At 58.9% G+C, this 23,815-nt stretch overlaps 1 protein-coding gene and 1 long non-coding RNA gene across 9 annotated transcripts; one reads left to right on the forward strand and one right to left on the reverse strand.

Moving 5' to 3' along the window:
- Positions 1–1,415: 1,415 nt before the first annotated feature.
- LOC139018831 (uncharacterized) lies at positions 1,416–6,469 on the reverse strand. The gene is made up of 3 exons (XR_011472948.1): positions 6,054–6,469; positions 3,546–3,652; positions 1,416–3,153 (listed from the first exon to the last, which is right to left on the reverse strand). It is a non-coding gene; the product is annotated as an uncharacterized lncRNA (long non-coding RNA).
- ALDH3B1 (aldehyde dehydrogenase 3 family member B1) lies at positions 5,988–23,355 on the forward strand. Of its 8 annotated transcripts, none has more exons than XM_070427668.1 (12): positions 5,988–6,474; positions 9,160–9,242; positions 9,602–9,737; positions 10,816–10,978; positions 16,243–16,353; positions 16,496–16,616; positions 16,906–16,991; positions 17,350–17,431; positions 19,318–19,704; positions 20,241–20,407; positions 22,164–22,263; positions 22,737–23,355. In XM_070427668.1, the coding sequence occupies exons 4-12, from the start codon at positions 10,817–10,819 to the stop codon at positions 22,925–22,927; spliced, it is 1,407 nt and encodes a 468-aa protein (XP_070283769.1). In that variant the 5' UTR covers positions 5,988–6,474; positions 9,160–9,242; positions 9,602–9,737; position 10,816; the 3' UTR covers positions 22,928–23,355. The 8 variants fall into 8 exon arrangements, with proteins under 8 accessions (XP_070283769.1, XP_070283771.1, XP_070283767.1 ...); XM_070427670.1 differs by having other exon boundaries at positions 9,183–9,242; XM_070427666.1 differs by lacking the exon at positions 9,602–9,737.
- The last annotated feature ends 460 nt before the right edge of the window (positions 23,356–23,815 follow it).

Here is a 23,815-nt window from a genome sequence, read left to right on the forward strand (position 1 = left end):
GGGCGATTGGGGCCAGCAGCTGCCGCTCACACTCACTGATGGTGCTGAGTGATCGGGCCCAGCGCCGGGTGCCAGCAGCGGGTGCGAGTGCCAGGTGGCACTGTGGCACGTAGGAGCAAATAATTTTCAGTAACCACCAGAGGCTCACCCTGATGACAGCAACTGGCACCCCACCTTGGTCTGGTGCCCCCACTCACCTGCTCCACCATCCTGCTGCAGCTGACGCCCACCATGTTCCACGCACGCCCCCTGGTGGTCAGTGTAATCACAGTGACCGATTGTTCAGTTGTTCTGGTTGTTCCACTGTTCGGTCTATTTGCATATTAGCCTTTTATTATATAGGACTAGAAGCCTGGTGCACGAAATTCGTGCACTTGGGGGGGGGGTTATCCCCCAGCCCAGCCTGTATCCTCTCCAATCTGGGATCCCTCAGGGGATGTCTGACTGTCGGTTTTGCCCCAATCCCTGCGGTATTAGGCCTAAACTGGCAGTCGGACATCCCTCTCACAATCCAGGACTGCTGGCTCCTAACCACTCACCTGCCTGCCTGCCTGATTGCTCCTAACCACTTCTGCCTGCCAGCCTGATCACCCCCTAACCGCTCCCCTGCTGGCCTGATTGACACCTAACTGCTCTCCTGCCTACCCAATCGCCCCCAATTGCCCTCCCCTGCAGGCCTGGTCCCCCCCAACTGCCCTCCCCTGCTGGCCATCTTGTGACGAAAAGGGGTTGCCATCTTGTGACACAAGGGTGTGAGGGTCAATTTGCATATTACCTCTTTATTATATAGGATGTCCATTGGAAGAAACTGGGAGTTCTAAAGTGTAGTAGCTTTCCATTGGCTGATTCATGGATGTTTCTCATTGGCTAGGTCTGTTGCTAACCAAGGAGAAAATCTCCCCTCCTCCTACTAGAGTAGCAAGGTAGGCTTCTTTCTGTTGGAGTCTGCAAGGTGTGGTGAGTGGTAGTGCATGAGAGCAGGGCTTCCAACTCCGTTTTATTTTTATTTTTTTATAAATAGAGCAGAATTCTTTGCTTTATTTTATTAATTTTTTTTTTCAGAGAGGAAGGGAGAGGGATAGAGAGTTAGAAACATCAATCAGCTGCCTCCTGCACACCCCCAACTGGGGATGTGCCCACAACCAAGGTACATGCCCTTGACTGGAATCGAACCTGGGACCCTTCAGTCCGCAGCCTGACGCTCTATCCACTGAACCAAACCAGTCAGGGCCCAACTCCCTTTTAAATGTTTCCTTTAGCCCTAATCGGTTTGGCTCAGTGGATAGAGCGTCAGGCTGTGGACTGAAGGGTCCCAGGTTTGATTCCAGTCAAGGGCATGTACCTTGGTTGTGGGCACATCCCCAGTAGGGGGTGTGCAGGAGGCAGCTGATCGATGTTTCTCTCTCATCAATGTTTCTAACTCTCTATCCCTCTCCTTTCCTCTCTGTAAAAAATCAATAAAGTATATTTTAAAATAAAATAAATGAGATTGCCTTTATTCCTTTTCACATTGGCCTTGGCAATGATATTTTTGATATGACACCAAAAGCACAAATAACAGAAGAAAAAAACCAACAAGTGGAATCACATCAAATGTAAGAGCTTCTGCCCTGCAAAAGAAACAATAGAAATACAAAGGCAAGCCCAGCCAATGTGGCTCAGTGGTTCAGCGTCAACCTATGAACCAGGAGATCTTGGTTCCATTCTCGGTCTGAGCACATGCCTGGGTTCTGGGCTTGACCCCTAGGAGGCAGCCAATCAATGATTCTTTCTCATCAATGATGTCTCTATCTTTCCCTCTCCCTTCCTCTCTGAAATCAATAAAAATATATTTTTTAAAAATACAAAGAAGCTCACCCGGCTTGGCTCAGTGGAGAGAGCATCAGCCTGTGGACGGAAGGGTCGCGCGTTCGATTCTGGTCAAGGGCACATACCTCGGTAGCAACCTTGGTTGTGGGCTCCATTCACAGTACTGGCCTGTGTGTCCTGGAGGAAACCAATCAAGTCTCTCACATCCATGTTTCTCTCTCTCTCTGTCTCACCTCCTCCCTTCCACTCTCTCTCTCTCTCTTAAAAAAAAAAAAAAAAAAAAAAAGGCAACCTACAGAGTAGGAGAGAATATTTGCAAACCATGTGTCAGATAAGAGGCTAATATCCAAAATTTATAAGTAACTCAAACAACTCAATAAAAAAAAAAAAACACCCAAAAAACAATTCAATTTAAAAATGGGCAGAGGAACTAACTAGACATTTTTTCCAAAGAAGACATCCAAATGGCCAACAGATACATAATGAAAAGGTGCTCAACATCCTAATCATCAGAGAAATGCAAATCAAAACCACAGTGAGATAGACCTCACACCTGTCAGAATGGCCGTCATCCAGTAGACAAGAGGTAACAAGTGCTGGCCTCACGGTAGAAGAAAGGGGACTGTTGTGCACTTAGTGGTACTGTAAACTGGCCCAACCATTTCGGAGAAGAGTGTAGACTACTTTTCTGTGGTTTAATTGTTTGTCCCCCAGGCGACTGCTCCCCATGTATCCCTCATGCAGAGGCTTGTGTCAGACGCTAGTAGGTGCTCAGTAAATGTGGGGAGATGGATGGGCAAGCGAAGGGGTGACAGGTCCCTATCCTAGAAGCCTTGCTGGGAGGGCGGAGAGCTGGGGGTATGGAGTGCCTGCGTTTGCAGAGGCTTCAGGCTGAGAGCTGGTGGAACTTTCTCCAGACCACACCCACGTGCAGATATAGGTAAACAACACAGGTGGAATCATGCCAGTGGTGCCTAGAGGTGGGGCATATGGAAGGAGCGGGAGAGACGGCAGGACCCGAGGTCCAGGGGCAAGGAGGAGGCGAGGGTCAGGGATGCAGTGGGTGCTGGGAGGCCAGGAGGCTGGAGGCATGGTCAGAGAATGGACACCTGTGATGACAAAGTCCAGGGCGTGGCCATGGCGCCGGGTGGGGAGGGGTGAGGAGATACAGGAGGCCACGGGGCTGATGTGGGGGCAGCGGACTTTGATGCCCTGGAGGATGCGGTCCTGTAGAATTCATCCGGCGGCAGGAGTTGCGTCCAGGAGGATGGCTGGGAGGCAGGTGGTGTGTCCTCAGGGCATGGGCTTAATGGAGCAGAGGCTGGGAGGCCGGGTCCATAGGCTCTGCACGAGAGTGAGGAAGACACCAAGAATGACCGCTTGCTCCTCCCTGGAGGGCACCCCTCTAAACCCATATTGGAAAGGGGCCCTGGGGCCTGGGTATAGACTAGCATCTCTGATCCGTAAAGGAGCCTTTCCCCTCTGTCCGCTTCGCTGCCTGATGCCACTAGGAAAGAAATGATTCAGCCAAGTGCATTGGATTGGCAGCCACATCTCCTCCGCCTCCTCCAACAGAGAACCCAGGACAAGCCAGGGAGGGACAGGCCTGGGAAGGGCCCTCACCATGAAGCAGGATCCCTGGGCATCCTCCCAGCTGGGAGCCTGGTCTCCTCTGGGCTTTAGTGTGGGGAGCCCCTTCACCTCAACTATTGGGCACACCCCACAGTATTCCTCACCTGCAGCATAAGAGCAAGCGGAAAAGCACGCTGTCCAGGACGGAGGGGCACCGGCTGGCGGCCGAGGACAAGAAGCACTTAGAGGCAGAGCAGACCTGGGGGTGGCTCTTGTGGAGGGAGACGGACAGGGGACATTATTAGTTGTCACCACACCGGAAAGAGGTCAAGCCCACAAAAGTCCTAGAGGGGGAGGGAGGAGAGACGGGCGGCCTGGGAAGAGGCCAGCAAGCTCCCGAGCTGCCCTAGAGGTTGCACCTGAGAGCCATGGCATGGGGGCATGGCGGGGTCGGGCACGCCACTGGGCGGGGCGGGAGGGGGAAGTCACAGGCCCAGTGAGTGGGCTTCAAGCTGCCAAGTGTGGGTCACCCTGAGTGGCCGTGAGCTGTACGAGGAAGGGTAAAGGTCTCCGGGGGGCGTGCCTGCTCAGGGGGAGAAGGGACAGGGCTTGTTGGGTTCACTGGTTTTGTAGCTCCCACCAGAAGGAAGGTTTGGTGTCTTCCTCCCGAGAGGAGATGGATCAGTGTTTTAAGAAACAACCAGAAAGCAAAGGTAGGAGGGGAGCGGTGGTTTGCCTCGTGGAAGGCCCACCAGCGCCAACGTGTCCCAAACGTCTCCCATTCCCACCCCAGCAGCAAGACGGCACGCGCTCAGCGCGCTCAGCGGATAGCAGCTGCTTCTTGCGCGCTGATTTCCCAATGCTGCATGGTTTCTCTCTCGGCCCTCACAGGCCCTGCCTGAAAAAGAGGTTACCCTACAGCTGAGTATTTGACCTTGTTACATGTGCATTCCTGTGGTCTGTTGGGCCCACTGCACGCTCGCCCGACACCACTTCCCTGCACTGAGGCGGGTCTCACCACTTTTTAAAACGAAATGCCGTGGGGACGGTGATCATCACAGGCTGCGGGGAGGTCCCTGAGCCGAGATGTGCCACGGACCCTGCCCAGTGCCTGGCACCCAGATGTCCAGCTCAGGGGCTCCCAGGAGTAGGGGTGACCTCCCCTCCTAGCTCCTAAACAAGGGCCGGCAAGTCTGGCCTGGCTGGGCTAGAATCCCCGGCGGCCCCTCTCGCTGTGGCCCTGGCCTGGTCTCTGCTCCTCTCTGAGCCTGTTGTCGCATCCGTAACAGAGGCATCCAACTGAGAGAGGGGAGAGGACTGGCCCCTATTTCTCCCCAAGAAACAGTGCCCCTCAGACTGGGGGCTTCACTGCCAGCCCCAGTCAGGACCCCGGTGCCAGGAGGTCAGGCCTCTTTGGGGACCTTCCAGGGTGTCCCTGAATTCATGACAAGTTCAGGAGTAGCCCCTGCAGGGGGAGATCCCTGGTTAGGAAGGGGCCCCTCGAGATCCTGCAACACCCCTCCTACTCACCAGTACTTCCCCAGCTGGGTCCCTGATTTGCTGTGTGGCCTTAGTCCAGTGGCTGTCCCTCTCTGAGCCTGATTCCTAGCCAAAGGCTGCCAGGCTCAGCCCTAGCCCAGCCCCACCTAGAGCCAGCTCTGCCTCTGCCTCTGCCTCTGCCTCTGCCTGGCTCGGCTCCAGACTTCAGGGCTGGGCTGTCACATGCTGAGCCACGTGACAGGCAGCGGCTGGGGGCTCCATCACTCACAGAGGACGGGGGCCTCTGCAGGCCCTGACCCCTGTCCCAAGTGGCTAAGGACTCCGGAAGCCTCCAGAGCAGGTGTGGGCCAGGAGACCTCTCCTGCCCTCCCAGGTAGGCAGGGAGGGTGCGGGTGGTGAGGAGCTTCTCCCAGGGGCGGGGCGGCCCGCAGGCCCCAGGCCAGGATCAGAGGCAGATCCAGGGCACCAAGGCAAAAGGGCAGTGGGACAGTGGCAGCAGGTCCAGGGTAGCTGGCACAGGGTGATGGCACAGGAAGTTCCTGCCCCCACACCTGTTACCTAACCCCTGCCTGTCTGACACCAGCAGCTGCCAGAGAATCACCCCCTTTGTGTTGGCTCCCACAGGTGTGAGGGGGTGGAGGCCAGGGCAGGGCAGAGGACAGGTGCCTGGCAGCGCTGAGGCACCTGAGGAGCGGGAGCCCAGGAACCACCATGGTGACACTTGTCATCACACAGCTGCCCTGGAGGGCAGAGGGCGCTGCTCTTCCCCGGGGGTGGGAGGGGACACCTAGGAATGGACGCTTCCCGAGTGGGTCCCAGCCCTGCCACTCCTGCCCTGTGTGGTCAAGCCCTGTCTCCTCTCTGGGACCCCATTTCCTCCGTGTAAAAGGCCAGGCTCTGTGAGGGGCGCTAGATGAGGTGTTGGTGTTGACACAGACACACAGAGGGTGTGGCCTGAGGTTGTGTTTCTGGACTCCAGCCATCTCGGGATCTGCCTCTTCATTTTGCAGATGGGAACTGAGACTCGGGTGAGCTGGGGTGGGGGGGTGGGGGGCAGGGTTTTCCTTCCTCTTCCGGGCCACTGGGCCCCACCCCACAGCATGATTCTCAGAGCCACCGCCTGGAGGCTGGCAACCCCCTCATTACCTCAAGGGTTCATTAAGGAGACTTACCGGTGAAGTGCGCCTTGGGCAGTGGCAAGGGGATGTGGATTCGTGGACGTCGCCAAGGAGTTACATAAGGCGGGCCAGGATGGATGGGAACGCCGGGTGGGACCGTCCCAGACACGTGAGGGGAAAGCCGTGCACGCCGCCCGGGGAAGGGCAGGGGCCTGTCTGGAACCATCGCCTGGCGGGTTGATAAGAGCCTCTGTGGGGATTTAGGGGAGGAAGTCTCCGTTCTGGCCCGGATCTAGCTCGGGTCCAGCAGGGGTCACACTCTCTGGGCACAGGGAGGGAGGTGGCCGCGAATCTCAGCCCAGGCTCCAGGCCAGAGCGGCCCCGCCCCAGGGCAGGCCCAGCCCTGGACATTTCATAAGGCAGGCTGGCCACACAGCAGGACGCCAGGAGGAAGGACAGCTTGGCAGAGCCTCAGGTACCGTGTCCTGGGGAGGCGGAGAGAGAACAGCGAGCAGTCGGGGCCAGGGATCCGGCTGGTGGGCTGGCTCAGGATCCCGGTCTGGCAGCCCAGGCAGGCAGGCCACTCCCGGCCTCAAGCACAGACCGGCTTTGTCCTCAGAACGCCTCGGCCAGCCTGGGGAGAAAGGGGAAGAAGGGAGGGACGACCATTTGCTGAGATCTAAAGGGGAGTGGGAGGGGCTGAGGAGAGATGGGGGTGGGGGGCAGCCTGAGGCCAGGCCGACAGCAGGCACCTCGTTTTGTCTGAGCTGGGCCACCACCCTTCTTCTCTCTGGGGTTACACATCCTGTAAGGGAGCCCAGGGACCCAGCTCTGGACCTGGCGTTCCCAGGAGGGAGAGTACCCCATCCTGGGGGGATGGGGGGGCGGTCAAGCAGGCATTTGGAGCCCAGTGCAGCCTCTTCGTGGGCGGGGCTGGGGTTGGTCCCAGCACCCCACGGCCCTCAAGGAAGGGAGGGGCAGCTGCCCAGAGCTTCAGGGCCTGTGGAAATCCAGGGTAAGATCAGATTGGAATCAGGAGTTTCGAGGCTGGTCCGTGACCGTCACCTCTGGCAGCTGAGAGGGTCCCCAGCCACCATGGTTACCTCGGTCATCTTCCCCAGCAACGCATCCCACCCCGCCCTGGGTCTCAGGTGGAAGTCCTGGCCTCCCTGGCGCCCACACTGCCTTCCATTCTCCTCGGGCTCCAGCTCCAGCGTCTCCCCCCACAGCCCCTGTGCAGCTGCCCTTCACAGTCTGAATACAGCCTCTCAGCGACGTCGTCACTGGGCATTCAGGGCTCGGCCTGCACACAGGACCTCCCAGCAGCACACGGGGCAGCTGCAGGTGCCACCGCCACTTCACAGACAGGGAAAGCGAGCCCCGGAGAGGCCGTGCCACCTACCCGGCGTCTCGGAGCGGGAGATTGGCAATGGAGCCTCGGAGCCAGCAGACCTGGGTGCCCACCCCATCCATCCCCCTCCTCAAGCCCATGTGACTTTCCTGGGCCTCAGCTTCCTTGAGGGGCACCGGGCTCTAGCCACAGCCAGGCTGGCACAGAGCTCGGCATGGTGAGCACCTGGTTGTTATTTTTTTTTTTTTAATATATTTTATTGATTTTTTACAGAGAGGAAGGGAGAGAGATAGAGAGTTAGAAACATTGATGAGAGAGAAACATCGATCAGCTGCCTCCTGCACATCTCCTACCGGGGATGTGCCCGCAACCCAGGTACATGCCCTTGACCGGAACCGAACCTGGGACCTTTCAGTCCGCAGGCCGACGCTCTATCCACTGAGCCAAACCGGTTTCGGCCCTGGTTATTCTTATTAGAGGAATCCCAGGCCTGTGGCCTTAAGGGGACCTGCTTCGTCCTCCCTGGGTCCCAGGCCAGGGAAACAGGCCTGTCCCTTCTCACCATCCAGCGATTTAGCAACTCCTGCCCCCGCCCCCACCCCCTCGCCCCCCACACACACCCAGAAGCGGCAGGTCCAGGACAGAAACGGCTGAGTGGGTGACCCTCAGCCTGCTCACACTGCCCCCGGGAGCCCTGGCCTGCCAGCCCCGGGACCTCGGGTGAGGCAAGAGGGGAAGCAGAGTGGGGATTGGCAGGAACAGTGAGGGGCCAGCGGCCAAGGGAGCAGGATATGGACAACACACCTTCCCACCCCGGCTGGGTACCACACCCACTGCCTACCTGGTCCGGGGTCTGCAGCTGAGGCCGGCCAAGGTGCCCCATCTCCCCAGGGTCAGGCTGCCCTGCTCCCCACCCAGCCTCGGTGGGGGATGGGGCCCCAGGCAGGCTCCTTGCTGTCTGTGCCTGATCTCCATCTCCTCCAATGGGGAGAGCAACGGGGGCCCCTCCCAGCTGTCCTGGTTAAATGAGTCACTGGGCGCAGGTGATGGCACCTGACTTTTTAATCCTCACCTGAGGATATTTTTCCATTGATTTTTAGAGAAAGTAGGAGGGAGAGAGACAGAGACAGAGAAACATCCATGTGAGAGAGACACATTGATTGGTTGCCTTCCGCACAGGCCTTGACCAGGGCCAGGGATTGAGTCTGCAACCGAGGTATGTGCCCTTGACCAGAATCGAACCTGGACCCTCCATAGGCCGGCACTCTATCCACTGAGCCAAATGGCCAGGGTGGAATCTGACTTTCTTATGAACTTAGCAGCTCAGATGTGCCCAGGATGGCGGTGGACTTGGGGGACCCTGTCATTTCTGGGTCCTTTGCGAGGTCACAGACCCAGGGTCCCCCCAGACCCTGGTGGAAGGCAGCCTTGGCTTCCATGCCTGCCTGGTTGTGTCCAGCTCCTCGCTCCCCAGCGGGCAGCTCCTGGGGGCCAACCAGCAGGGGGCAATATTGGGTGAGTTTGCCTCAGTGTTGCCAAGAGAGGCTGCTGGAAGGTTCCATCCAGATTTCCACTCCCCCCCCTCCGCCCCCCTACCCCCCGCAGAGCTCCCACCCTCACCTTGAAGTGCACCACTCCAGTGCCCGGTGCCGCGCCTTACATTTTTGTGGGTTCTGCCAAGGCTCTAACGAAAGTGCAAACAACCCTGGGAGGCAGGAGAGGGTGGGGTGCTGTGCCCCAGCCCCCATCAGAAGTCTGAGTGACAGCAGGACCGAGGGGCGGGAGGAGCTGGGCGCTCCCTGCTCACAGGAAAACGCTTCGTTAACCCTCAGGAGGACAGCAAGCGCTCTCTCATCCCCACCTTGTGACAAGGAAACCGAGGCAGAGAGAGGGTGAGTGTCTTGCCCAAGGTCAGGCCTAATATTAAGAGGCAGAGCCGGGGACACCAGCCCAGATGCGGATCCAGAGGCCGCAGGCTCTTGCTCCTGGGTCTCCGCAGGGCCAGGTGCCTTCCTCCCAGAAAAAGAGTGGAGCCTGGGGCCGAGAGGGGCTCTGAGCACCTCCCCTTCTGCCACACCGCCACCCTCTCTAAGGGCCATGGTGCCCGAGGTAACTGCCCCGTTTCTCCCAACCAGAGCCAGAGGCCTGTGGGGTCAGCTTGGGCCCAGTCACACCCAGTGGGCAGGGGAGGGCTCCAGCCAGGCTCTCAGCACAGAGGCCCATTGGGCCGCCATCCTATTGGCTGCAGCAGGCTCTGGCCATGGAGTTTCTAGAAAGCTGAACGCATTGTGACAGCAGCCATTGCACAAGAGCGGGCAGCCCTGGAGGCACTGACTCCGGCCCTGAGCTCAGACTGGACTCGCTCTTGATAAACACCGCGCCAGCTGGTGGGTGCTAGGACCCCCAACGATGAGTTAAGTCTAGTGGGGGGAGAGGGTGGGAAGGAGGGGGAGATCCAGGGAGGAGGACAGGATGAAACTGGGTATTTATTACACATGTGACCCGGTGCAGTGGGAGCAGAGCCAAGGGGCCTTGTGAGGTGTGGGAGGGAGTAACCAGGGTGGGCTGCCTGAAGGAGGCATCAGGCAAGCTGAGACCTGAAAGGAGGAAGTCAGAAGGGCAGGAGGAAAGGGTCCCCAGGGTCCTTGGCACCAGGCCAAGAAACGAATGTGCGGCAGAGCGCTCCTCCATCAAGTAAACAGGTGGGGCCCTGGGGGAATGGCGGGCCTCTACTCCACCTGCCAGCCCTGGCTGGTGACTGCCCCTCAACCCCTCGTCCCCTCTGTTCCCTGCTCCTCCTACACAGCAGCTGCCCCCACTGGGGTGGGCAGCAGAGCCTCTGGGAGGCCGTTCTCTCCCTATCTTTTTCTGGAACAGGGAGAGGAGGCTCCTCTCTCTGTCACCCTCTGAGCCACTGCCACCCTTGGCAATGCCCCCCCGCTGGGGGTGGGGGTCGGGAACAGAGCATTCTGTGTCTGGAACGTTCCCATGCGGTGGCTGTGGTGGCGGTTGGTGGCCTGCCTTCTCCTTATCAAACTCCTGGCCACTCCAGGCTTGGCCGAGTGAGGCCAGCCCGTCCCCAGGAGGGGCACTGGAAAGGGGTGGGGTCCGGGCTTGGGGCTAAGTTCTGTTTGGTCCCTGGCTGCCTGCCCACCCTTAGGGGCTGTGGAGTAGCTGTCCCCAAGCCCACACCAGTCCTCAGGGTCCAGGGCTCCCCTGTCCACTGACCAAGGGGAGCTGTCTGTGCATTTGGTGTGTGCTGTGTGCATGTGCGTGTGTGTGTGTGCTGTGTGTGTGTGCTGTGTGTGTGTGTGTGTGTGTGTGTAAACATGGCCAGCCCTGGCCCTCTGGGGTTACACCTGAGTCCAGTGAGGGTGTCTGTGAGCCCACATGGATGCAGGAGGGGGTGAAGCAGGCGCCTGAGAAGGTGGGGATCCATGCCCATGCTCCCCCTTGCCCTCACAGGATGGACCCCTTCGAGGACACGCTGCAGCGGCTGCGGGAGGCCTTCAGCTCGGGGCGGACGCGGCCGGCGGAGTTCCGGGCTGCGCAGCTCAAGGGCCTGGGCCGCTTCCTGCAGGACAACAAGCAGCTGCTGCAGGAGGCGCTGGCACAGGACCTGCGCAAGGTGAGGGGTGGCGGGAGGCAGGCAGGGGACAGAAAGCTGGGACAAGGGGCCTGGTGACAGCTTCATCCTCTATGAAGTGAAACTAAAAGCCCATCCAACTCCACCCTTCTGCCTGTGCCATAACCTGGTCCTCTCCATCCATCCATTCATTCGGGTCTTCTTTCACTCTGCCGGGGGTTATCCGGCATCTAGAAGGGTTCAGGAATCTGGAGAAGGGCTGCGTGTAAATTAATAAAGAGACTAGACATGAAATATAAATTTGAAAGGCTCAGCCCCTCCCAATTCCAGCAGCAGCCATGGCTGGACTCCACCTTCCCAGAGGAGAACTAGCTTCAGCAACCAAGTTCTCTGAATCTCCGAACCCCTCGGTCTTTATTAACACAAATTGCCCTAGAGCAGTGGTTCTCAACCTTCTGGCCCTTTATTTTTTATTTTTATTTTTAATATTTTTTATTGATTTTTTTACAGAGAGGAAGGGAGAGGGATAGAGAGTTAGAAACATCAATGAGAGAGAAACATCAATCAGCTGCCTCCTGCACACTCCCTACTGGGGATGTGCCCGAAACCAAGGTATATGCCCTTGACTGGAATCGAACCTGGGACCTTTCAGTCCGCAGGCCAATGCTCTATCCACTGAGCTAAACCAGTGAGGGCAACCTTCTGGCCCTTTAAATACAGTTCCTCATGTTGTGACCCAACCATAAAATTATTTTCGTTGCTGCTTCATAACTGTAATGTTGCTACTGTTATGAATCGTCATGTAAATATCTGATATGCAGGATGGTCTTAGGCGACCCCTGTGAAAGGGTCGTTCGACCGCCAAAGGGGTTGCGACCCACAGGTTGAGAACCACTGCAAAAGCAAAGCAGATATACATATCGAAGGTTAAGGTTTCATATACAGTAGGCATCAGGTTTGGGGAAATGCCCTCAGCTGTCTGGTAGCAGGTAATAATATATGCAAATCTTTAGGTTTAGGGAAATGCTTTCAGCCATTCCAGCAGGCAACAATATGTATTCAGTCCTGCTGAATATAGAAGCCCATCAACCTTTTGATGAACTTTTTGCATTTATTATGACAGGCTGGAATTAGCTTCCAGCATCACTTGACTATTTACTGAGCACCTGTTATGTGCCAGGTACTGTTCTGGGATCTAGAAATGCAACAGAGAATAAAACAAAGTCCCTGTGCCCAGCAAACCGGCCTTCTGACCAAACATGACAGCAAATAGATAATCACATAGTATGGTGACAGCATGGAGAGACTAGCTAGAGCAGCGGTTCTCAACCTGTGGGTCACAACCCCTTTGGCGGTCGAACGACCCTTTCACAGGGGTCGCCTAAGACCATCCTGCATATCAGATATTTACATTACGATTCATAACAGTAGCAACATTACAGTTATGAAGTAGCAACGAAAATCATTTTATGGTTGGGTCACAACATGAGGAACTGTATTTAAAGGGCCAGAAGGTTGAGAACCACTGAAAGGGAGAGAGAGGGCCAGGATCAGGGTGCTGCTTTATACTGGGAGTCAGGGAAGATTTCTCTGAGAAGATGGTATCTGAGCAGAGACAAAAAGGAGGAGGGGGAAGGATCCATGTGGATATAGGGGAGAATGGCAGCAGGCACAGCATGTGCAAAGGCCCTGAGGCCAGAGGTGCTTGGTGTTGTTAACGTAAAAACAAACAGTGGAACCTGTAAAGAATTTTTGTGAGTTTATTTGAGCCAAACTTTCGACATATGCCAGGAAGCAGAACCTCAACGAATTGAGATAATGCTCCGGAGAATGGTGGGTTACATCTGTATTTATACATTGCAATCAAAGGAGGGCTGTAGGTGGGTTACATGAAATTCATTGGTGATAGATTAAGGAGGTGGAATGAAGCAAAGTGGGAGGGGGGAAACCCCTGGGATTGGACAAAAAGTAAAATGATGGATACTTAGGTGGGTACAGGAACAATTAACATGATAATAAAGGAATTTGTGGTATCTGTCCTGGTGCCCAGCACATTTGGTTGTGCCCCAGGGGCTCCAGAAAAAGGGAAGTTACAAGTTACCCAGACATTTCAAGGGTCTGTTATCATAGATGCAAAAAGACAGATAGGCTCAGTTAAGGTAAAGGTTGACCTTATCAGTGAAGATACCGGCCTAGGATGTAACTGCCCACCCTCACTGCTTTTAAGGTTTAATTTCAGACCATCCTTTGTGGTTACTTTAGGTCTCTGAGTTTGCAAGACTGCCACGCAGGCCTCCCCTGAGCTTGTCAGGTCAGCATGTGGTCCCTTTTGTCCACAGTGTGTTAATGCTTGAGGAGCAGCAAGGAGGCCAGCAGAGATACACAAAAGATGGGGTCCAGGGACGTGGGCCACACCATGCAGGACCTCTTGGGCTGGAGGACTTCAGCTTCACTTGGTACAGTGTCCAAACCCTGGAGGCCTGGGGCTCAGCCCCTCCCAATTCCAGCAGCAGCCATGGCTGGACTCCAAGAAATGCATTTTCCTGTAGGCAGTCCCCTCCTCCTCAGCTGACAGGCCCACCAGCTTAGCTGCTCTGGGACAGCTATCCAGCGGGTCCTTTAGAAAAATGACTCCTATGCATGTTGCAAAGGCCACAGTGTCCAGACCCACCCCTTTCGTCCCACCAGCCCCTCACCACCTGGAGCCCCCAGAGCCAGGCCTGAGGCTCCTTGTCAACTAGCTGAGGTGAAGTGGTGTTTTGATACTTAACACCTGGGAGGGGACCTCAGTGCTTGGTGCTTGTTGGCTGCCCACCCGCCCTGGTGGTCACCTCCTGTCCCCAGGGGACAACAACAGTCCCACGTTGGCTTGTCCTGAGCTTGTCTTAGTCCTAAGCCCGAGTATGTCCAAGGAAGGGCCTGGGACCTCCTGAGCCACACACGGGACTCTGCATTGACCCCTGGGGTCCACCCCTTGCTGCTCTGGGCCTGCTTCAGACCCTCAGGGTCAACCAGCCCATACCCTGCCCTTCCTCCCTCCCCCACTTTCCCAGTGCACAGCCGCTCCACTCAAGCCACAGAGAGGCACGGATGCCGGATGCCGGATGCCGGCAGGGCCAGGGGTCCCTCGGCAGCCTCCTTGGGACTCGCCCTCTTCCCAGACACCCAGCCAGGTGCCTGCCCTGTCCCTGGAGCAGTCACAGACTTCGAGACTAGCGCGCGCCTCGGAGCACCTGGAGTCATGGATGAGGTGTCCCCGCCCCACAGGGACAGCAGACACTGGCCACAAAGATTTGTCTGAGAATGTGGGCTCCTGCTAAGACCTGCTCCTTTTCTCGGTGTTGCCAAACCTTCTCTTTACCAGTGCCGTAGCCAGGTGACCCCCCGCACCCTCATCACCCTTTCTGGAATTATCTGTTTCCCATTTACGAAGCCAGGGCTCCCGTCCATACGCTGCTCCTCCGCTCTCCCCATCTCGAGGGGCTGGCCTCGCCGCCCTGTGGGGAGTGTCCGGTTCCCTGGGCGTGGTCGGGGACTGGTACCGCCACTGAGCCTCTGCCTCCACCCACCTGCTGGCCCGGCTGCCCCTCCGCGGAGACCTGAGCTGACTGTCTGTCTGGTCCCTTTCTCCCTCTGGCTCAGGTTGCATTCCCGCCTCCCATCCCAGCTCCTCAAGGCCCCAGGAGCCCGGCCCCACAAAGGGAGCAGGAGCCCAGAAAATTCACCTGGTCCCTCCCTCTCGTCTGGCAAGTTCTGTCCCCAAACCTGCCCTGCCCTATTCCGCATGAATCCTCTTAGTTAACACCAAAGGGCCTTCCAGGCAGGGTGGCCACACTCGGTCACCCCTAGAGGAGGCACAGAGAGGACACACAGCCCTGGCTCAAAACAGCCTACTCTCAGGAGAGGTCAATGGTGGGGAAAGGAGACGTATGTAATACTTGAAACAATAAAGAATTACAGCCCTAGCTGGCTCAGCTCTGGCCCTGGCCCTGGCCTTGCCACCTGCTTGCTGAGTGTCCCTGAGCAGGGCATCCCCACCTCTGGCCTTCAGTTCATCCTCACACCAGCCTGGCACCCCTTGGACCATTGCCCTGCCCTCTAGCAGGGGGGAGCTTGTGCTGTGATGACCAAGTCTCAGGCATCAGGACAGCCTGGCTCTGGTGTCCCTGACAATGGGCCTCATGCAGCCTGCCGCCCATGGACGGGGTCTCTCCTCCCTGGTAGGGGCAGGACAGGCACATGGAGGCCGAGACCAGGGAGATGTCTCTCCTCCCTTTTGCCCTGGAAATCTGACAGTGATGCCTGGCCCCTAGGTTGTGGGAACTGATGGCATTTACCCTGGGATGCTTGTCCCAGTGTCCCCTGCAGACTGATATGCACACAGCAGGCCACTGTGGGACACACAGACCATCCTGTTAAAACATAAGCTAGCTCCTGTCCCTACTCTGCTTGACAGTCCTCACCCGGCTGCTTGGCCCCCTCGCCTCACCCACTCTGCTCCTGGCCAATCAGGAACATAGCAGGCCTGTGCCCACCTCAGGGCCTTTGCACGTGCTGTGACCTCTGCCTAGAACAGAGGTTGGCAAACTGCGGCTCGCGAGCCACATGCGGCTCTTTGGCCCCTTGAGTGTGGCTCTTCCACAAAATACCGACTTCTGCGCATGGGCCGTGAAGTTTCAATTGCACTGTACACGCGCCCACACGTGGTATTTTGTGGAAGAGCCACACTCAAGGGGCCGAAGAGCCGCATGGGGCTTGTGAGCCGCAGTTTGCCGACCACTGGCCTAGACTATTCTGCCTCCGTATATTCATGGGCTCCCTGACTCCCTTTCTTCACTGCTCAAATGTAACCTCATCCCAGAGCCCAGCACCAACCTTCGGTATTAAACAGAGCAAACACATACCTACATGCACACATTCACACACTCACTCTTACACACATCACTCATGCACTTGCACACACATGCACGCGTGTTCACACTCGTGCACACACACATACACACCCCCCAGCGGTCTCTATCCCCCTTACCCTGTTCATCGTCCCATTGCACCAACTCCTGATACTGTAGTTGCCTGTGTTGTCACTGTCTTGCTGACTGTCCCACGATGGCAGCTCCAGGGGCAGGTTTTCTGTCTGTTTCGTCCACGGCCGCATCCCTGGCTCAAGAATGGCCCCTGCACACTGTCGGCCCTCACTGACCACGGAGAGAAGGAGTGGCCGAGTAAACAACAGCAGGGGTTGCTTAGAGGAGGCTGTGCCCTCTCCAGGGCTCTGGCCGCCTGCTGACCCGGCCCCTCCCCCACAGTCAGCCTTTGAGTCGGAGGTGTCTGAGATCAGCATCAGCCAGGGCGAGATTAACTTGGCCCTCAGGAACCTGCGGGCCTGGATGAAGGATGAGACCGTGCCCAAGAACCTGGTGAGCAGGCCTGGGCTAGGGCAGGCACGGGGGGCTTCCGGGTGGGGGGCTTCCTACTGGGCAGCCCCTGGGGAGGAGGGTGGTGCTGAGGGGCTGGAGTCTCAGACCTTCACCCCTCACCGCCACGCTGGCCCCGGCACAGGCCACCCAGCTGGACTCCGCCTTCATCCGGAAGGAGCCCTTCGGCCTGGTGCTCATCATCGCACCCTGGAACTACCCCCTGAACCTGACCCTGGTGCCCCTGGTGGGCGCCCTCGCCGCAGGTGAGAGCCCAGCCTCCACCTTCCACCCGGCCCCTCCCTCATGGCCTCCCGGGGCCCACAGAGCTAGGGAGGAGCCGTGGCACCAGGCGGCTAAGGAAGTCTGGCTGGCATCTGGCTCACCATCCCCAGGCTGCCGGGCCTTGCGCCTGCCATGTCACCTCTCTGAGCCAGGTTCCTCACCTGAAGGTAGAGTGAGGGCGACACCTGTCCTGCAGGTGTGAGGAGTGAATAGAGACCTGGCATGGCTCCCCCTCGCCCACCTCTGGCCCTGCCCTGCCCTGCCCTGCAGGGAACTGCGTGGTGCTGAAGCCCTCGGAGATCAGCAAGAACACTGAGAGGGTCCTGGTCGAGGTGATGCCCCGATACCTGGACCGGGTGAGCAGAGCAGGCGGGCCCCATCGGCTGGGCGGGACCCAGTTCCAACCTCACTCCTGCCTCCTGTGGGTCGAGTGGCCATGGCCAAGTCACCACCCCTCTCAGCCTGAGTTTCCCTCCTAGTGACACAGAGGGGTGGCAACCACGGCAGTGCTCTGAGCAGCCTGTCTCCTGGGGGGTCCCTACACCCCCAACCGTGGCCTCAGCCTTCCCACCAGCCCTGCCAGGCCCCTCTCCCCACCTCACCTTACCCCCATGAAGCCCACCTAGAGCCTTGGCACTCCCGGTCAGGCCAGGCCCGGAGGGAGCAGTCCCGGGCTGGGTCCCAGGGGGAGCCCTCTGCCTGTCCCTCTTGCAGAGCTGCTTTGCCGTGGTGCTGGGCGGGCCCGAGGAGACAGGGCAGCTGCTGGAGCACAAGTTCGACTACATCTTCTTCACGGGTGAGGAGCCTGCTGCAGGCGGCTGGGGCAGGATGGAGGGTGGGGGCCTGCACCTAGCCCCACCTTGAGGGGTCTTGCCCCCAACCCTGAGAGAGGCCACAAGTACCAAGCCAGATGGACAGCGAGAACTCAGGGGGTCAAGTGCCCAGCGGTGCCCTTGGCCTGCAGGACAAGCTTGCTCCTCTCTCCTGGAGGAGGCTGGGAGCAGCCCTGGACCCGGGGACCCTCGGGAGGACTGGTCCCCCTCCCCTGGGCACAGACCCCTAGATTCGGTGCCCAGCCTGGATCACCCACTGGCCAGGGTTGGACTATGGAAGCAGAGGGGCCAGCTGTTCCTGCCAATTTTGGGGGGTGGGAGGAACAGAAAGAGGCAGCTGGAAGGGTGCCAACCCAACCTCCACCATCATGCCACACAGCTCGATGGGCTTCGGGCATTGGCCCCCAGGACGGAGGGTACAGAGGCAGGCAGACCCGAGGCTGGCTCCAGGCCAGGTCCCCAGGCAGCCGGCACAGAGGCCTACAGACCAGCCAAGCCCACTCTGCCAGGCCTTGGTGTTCCTACTGTAGACTGGAACCATCCCCAAGTCACTGGCCTGTCTAGAGGACACACGGAAGCCTTTGCCCAGGCACCCCAAGGGCACGGGTCGGGAGGCCTTAGTGGAATTCAACAAGGGGAGGTTGGGGGGTCAGGAGTCCTCAGAGACAAGGAGATGTTTGCAAAGACAGGAGGAGCTGAGGGAGAAGCCTGGGGAGGGAGCGGAAGGAGCCAAGAGCAGAGCAGTGGCTGAGTTTTAGGCAGTGAGGCCGGGGCCAGTCCCACAGAAAGGCAGCAGGGGGCCCTGGGCCAGGTGTGGGCAGGAGAGGCCCAAGGCTGGGGTGGGCGTGCGTCAGGTCAGGGGAGGCTGAGAGGAGGAGGACACTGAGACCCAGGAGATCACCCCAGAGGAGAGGTCGGGACAAGCCAGGAGTGGAGGGAGGAGTGGGAGCTGAAGGCGGCAAGGCTGCCAGGTCAACTCAGAGAGAGGAGAGACCCAGATGTCCGCAGCTGCAGCTGGGCTCTGGCCTCGGCCTTGGGCGATAGGAGTCACCGAGGGTTGAGGGTTTTTTTGTTTGTTTGTTTGTTTTTTAATATATTTTATTGATTTTTTACAGAGAGGAAGGGAGAGGGATAGAGAGTTAGAAACATCGATGAGAGAGAAACATCGATCAGCTGCCTCCTGCACACCCCCCACTGGGGATGTGCCCGCAACCAAGGTACATGCCCTTGACTGGAATCGAACCTCGGACCCTTGAGTCCGCAGGCTGATGCTCCATCCACTGAGCCAAACCGGCCAGAGCTGAGGGGTGTTTTGTTGTTGTTTTTTTGATATACTTTTATTGATTTCAGAGAGGAGGGGAGAAGGAGAGAGAGATAGAAACATCAATGATGAGAATCATTGATCGGCTGCCTCCTGCACGCCCCCTACTGGGGATCAAGCCCACAACCACAACCCGGGCATGTGTCCCTGACTGGAATTGAACCCAGGACCCTTCAGTCTGCAGGCCGACACTCTATCCACTGAGCCAAACCAGCTAAGGCAGGTTGAGGGTTCCAGAGGAGCATGGGGAAGTGGTGAGGAGTGCAGGGCAGCGTGTGAGAGAGACACCTGCAGAGGGGAGTCAGGAATCAGAAGCGGGGAGGGGGGAGGGGCCATGCAGAAGGTCCTGCTAGTGCAGTGATTGGCAAGGGAAGGCCAAATGAGGCCTGGCAGCCCCCGGACTCGACCCCCAGTCCAGGGAGACAGGGCAGGAAATGAACCCCCCTTGAGGGATCCTGGTCCCCAAACCAAGGCCATCCCACCGGGTCCAGGTGAACGAAGGTCACTCAGGGTTCTTTTCATGCACAGGGAGCCCTCGAGTGGGCAAGATTGTCATGGCCGCAGCCGCCAAGCACCTGACGCCCGTCACGCTGGAGCTGGGGGGCAAGAACCCCTGCTACGTGGACGACAACTGCGACGCCCAGACCGTGGCCAACCGAGTGGCCTTGTTTCGCTACTTCAACGCTGGCCAGACCTGCGTGGCCCCCGACTACGTCCTGTGCAGCCCCGAAATGCAGGAGCGGCTGGTGCCCGCCCTGCAGAGCGCCATCACCCGCTTCTACGGCGAGGACCCCAGGGCCTCCCCAGACCTGGGCCGCATCATCAGTGAGAAGCATTTCCAGCGGCTCCGGGGCCTGCTGGGCTGTGGCCGCGTGGCCATCGGGGGCCAGAGTGAGGAGAGCGACCGCTACATCGGTGAGTCCCGCTCTCCCGACCCCAGGACCCCCGGGCTAAGGCCCTTCTTTGCTGGAGGCCACAGCTGGGCCGAGTCTGGGCCCTGAGGTTCCCAGGGCCCCACTGATGGAGCCCAGCCAGGTCCTCGGCTCTGCTGCCGCGACCCTGCTTCTCGGAGCTGGGCCCAGCGTCCAGGCTCCCGAACACGCAGATCCCCAGCTTCAGCCCCAGCATCTGCTGCTCCACAGCCGTGACCCCGGGTCCTGTGGGCCCTCGATTCCCGGCCTGTGCACCCGCTGGGCTGTTCTTACAAAGCAGCCCCAGCCTCTGGGCCCCACAACTTGGTGACGCTGCTGTTCCCCCCGGCTGGGACCTGGGACCTTGGGCTCCAGGGGTCTGAGATCCGGTCACCCTGAGACTGTCGGACCAAAGCTGGGACCCGGGGTTCCCGGTCACTTCTCAGGGCTGTGGGGAGACTCCTCCCTAGAACATCCCTGAGCCTGGAGCCCGGTGCCTGGGCCCTGCCTGGGGCTGAGCCGTCCCCTGTGCCCGGGCAGCCCCCACGGTGCTGGTGGACGTGCAGGAGACGGAGCCGGTGATGCAGGAGGAGATCTTCGGGCCCATCCTGCCCATCGTGACCGTGAGGAGCCTGGACGAGGCCATCGACTTCATCAACCGCCGGGAGAAGCCCCTGGCCCTGTACACCTTCTCCAACAGCAGCCAGGTGGGCCCGGGCAGGGCTAGACCGGTGGGGCAGGTGCCAGCAGTGGACCAAGGGACCTGGAGGGAGGCCGGAGTTCTGGCCCCTCTGGCAGTCACGGGAATTCCTGGTTGGTGGCAATCTTGGTTCTGTCTCTGCCCTTTCCCTCGGGAGCAGCCACATCCCTCCCCTGCTTCCAGGCCACGCTCTCCAGCGTCCAGGGCCCGCCTCGGTCAGCCCTGCCTCCATCTCAGCCTGGTGGCTGGTGTGCCTTCTCAGTGCCCAGCTCATGGAAGGCACACACATGGGCAGGAGTGGGGAGGGTGCAGGACCGGAACACAGAGGCCAAGAATGGGCCCTGGACCCCACTCCTGGCCCCTCACCTCCCGCCCCAGCGCCTCAAGGGTAGCACCCCCTAGTTCAGAGCACACCTCCCTCCTCAACCAGCTCTCATGAGACCCCTTGCATACTTGACAATGCTTTTTAAAATAAGCTCTTTATTTTGGAATAACTAGATTTACAGAAAAGTTACAAAGATGGCCCAGGGACCATATACCACACGCCCAATTCCCCAGTGAAGGGCCCTGATATTGGTCAAAACTAAGGGGCGGACATAGGCGCATCACAGTTAACTCGACTCCACACTGGACTCAGATTGGCCAGTTTTTCTTTCTGCCCCAGGATCCAAGCCGGCTCCTCTGGCCTGGAGCTGCTGGGCCCGAGACCCGCCCATCCTGTTTTTCTCCACCTCCTTCCTTTCCGGGTCTACAAGGCGCCTCTGGCTCACCTCCTAATTTATCCACCAGCCCTACAATCAGCCGCTCCTCCAGGAGCCCTGGTTTATCGGGATTATGTTCACATAAGAAAGAGCCACACGGGGTTTTGGGAATGGGGGTCACCTGGAAGAGGCTTCCAAGCTTCTGACTCCCCAGGCCGGGCCCCAGGACGCAGGGACCCTAAGGCACTCGACTCCCCCAGATGACTTACTCTTACTCCTCTCGAAGCACTGACATCCCCCCACTCCACCCTCTGGGTCGTGACTGCTGGTCTCAACTGACCTCTGAGCCCACTGATGGGGGGGTCCACTCTGCCCACCACTGACAAGCCTGACCCAGCTGTCACCTGAGGGTCAAACACTGGAACGGAATATAATGACAATTAGGGACTATTAACCTGTTCCCTCTTATTCTTCAAATAAGCCTACAGAGTGAAGAGGAAAAGGCTTCCTAAAGTCAAGCAAAGGCCAAGTTCATGTTTCTAAAAATACCAATCTGATCACGTGATTGTGTCTGACCGCCCTGTGCCACACATCACAGCGTCTCCAACCCCCACTTCCCTGTCCCTCAGCCTCCCCTCCTTCCCCGAATGCCTGGGGGGAGGGGGGACTTTCTCCCCTTTCTCATCTCTGCCTGAATGACTTCTGCCCCCCTTGAGACACCACAGGCACATCACATCCCTCTCCTGGGGCACCTCCCTTCCCTGAACTCTGCATGTCCCCAGGCAAACGCTGGTTCCCACCTCCCCCTGGGGCCTGAGCGTGTCCCCAGCACCCTTCACACCAGAGCAGATGCTCGGAAACATGCCCTGAGTTGGGAGTTTGGTGGCAGGCTGCTAAACAATGCCCTCCACTGGTCCCACCACCCTCTTCGGCTCACCTGGTGGCCTCAGACCCTTCCTGGGGCCCTAATGGGCTGGACAGAGCCCCTGGGACGGGGGTGGGGGCGCAGCAGGCTGGCCTCCTGCTGCCCAGCCACTCAGCCTTATTGCTGCTTGTTCCCAGGTGGTCAAGCAGGTGCTGGCCCGGACCAGCAGCGGGGGCTTCTGTGGGAACGACGGCTTCATGCACCTGATCCTCGCCAGCCTGCCTTTCGGAGGAGTGGGTAGGTGCTGGCAGAGCCCTGAATTCTTACCTCACTGGACTGATGGCACCAGAACCTTCCAGACCTGCCTCTGCATTGACATGTGTGTGCGGGTCTGTCTGGGAGTGAATCTGATCCTACTACTTACTCCCAGTGAAAACCTCCCACAGCTCCCAGGCCCCTCAGGATCAAGCCAGGCCCCTGCTGGCCACTGAGGGCCTGACAGCTTCCGAGGTCCTGCCCCGGCCTCTTCTCCGGCTCCCCTGCCTGCTGCCCCGGCCACACGAGGCTCTGCCAGGTCCTAACATGCCATAGGTCAAACACCCAGTCTCTCATGATGAGCCAGCCCACTTTACAGATGGGGAGACCAAGGCTCTAGGGGGGGGAGTAGCCCACCCAGGTTGCACTGCGTGATTGGCAGAGCCCACACCTGTCTTATGTCGCCTCAGCTGGCCACTGAGGGCCTGACTGCCGTGTTCTGTGCCCCTGTGCAGGGGCCAGCGGCATGGGCAGCTACCACGGCAAGTTCTCCTTCGACACCTTCTCCCACCACCGCGCCTGCCTGCTGCGTGGCCCTGGGATGGAGAAGATTTACTCCATCCGCTACCCACCCTACTCGCCGCGCAACCTGAGGATGATGCTGGTGGCCATGGAGGCCCGGAGCTGCAGCTGCACCCTGCTCTGAGCCCACCTCGGGCACCAGGGTTCCAAGTCCCTCCTGGCAATGTCGGGCCCTCCTGTCACCTGTGGGTGGAGATGTGGCACAAGGATGAAAAGACCTGCCAGGGCCCCTGCCCAGCCCGGGGCTCACCCTCCTCCTCGGCCTTCCATGTTCTGGCCCTCAGCCTCCTCCTCAGCTGCCCCCAAACTAGGATGGCCACCTGCGTCCGGGAGAGGGCAGACATGGGCACCTGTGAGCCACGCCCTTCCCGTGGAGGGTGCAGCAGGCGGGCGCCGACATCTGGTCCAGGCCCCCGTCGGGGACCTGTTGCGACCCGGCGTCCCTGTCCCGAGCGGCTCCCTCTCTGTACAGTGGAGAGGACTAATGATCAGCATCTCAGATGCTGTGAGATTACATCTGGGAGCTTAATAAACACGAGCTGCTGACCCCAAGCTCCAGACCTCCTGTCTCCTGGTGCAAGTGGGGTGCAGCCGCCTCCCTCTTCGCTCCCCACCTCTCCCTCCAGCTCAGGCTCTCGGAGCTCTGAACACACGCCTGTCCCCACAGTGGCCAGCCCGGGGCGCCTTACCATGTCCCACCCCGGGCTCATCCTACTCCCTGTCCTGCTCATCCTTCTGGGCCCGGAGGCCATGGAATGGTCCCCTACACACTCGGCCACAAGGCCCAACTCCCCAGCCTCCGGCTAGGCACCCCCTTTCATCTCCCGAACCCCACCTCTCGGCGAGCCCCGAGGATTCTGTGACACCACACAGCTTCCCGGACCCACACATTAACCACTGCGCTCAGGGCCACCCCTAACCCAGCCTCCCCCAGGCCCCGCGGCTCCCCAGCTCACCCACTGATCCTCCCAGAGAGCCTGGAGCCCGCCAGCCCGCGGCCTGAACCCCGCAA

This window comes from Myotis yumanensis, unplaced genomic scaffold (genome assembly GCF_028538775.1).
Source record: "Myotis yumanensis isolate MYYU_CA2020_CCGP unplaced genomic scaffold, mMyoYum1.0.hap1 SCAF_10, whole genome shotgun sequence".
Lineage (NCBI taxonomy): Eukaryota > Metazoa > Chordata > Mammalia > Chiroptera > Vespertilionidae > Myotis > Myotis yumanensis.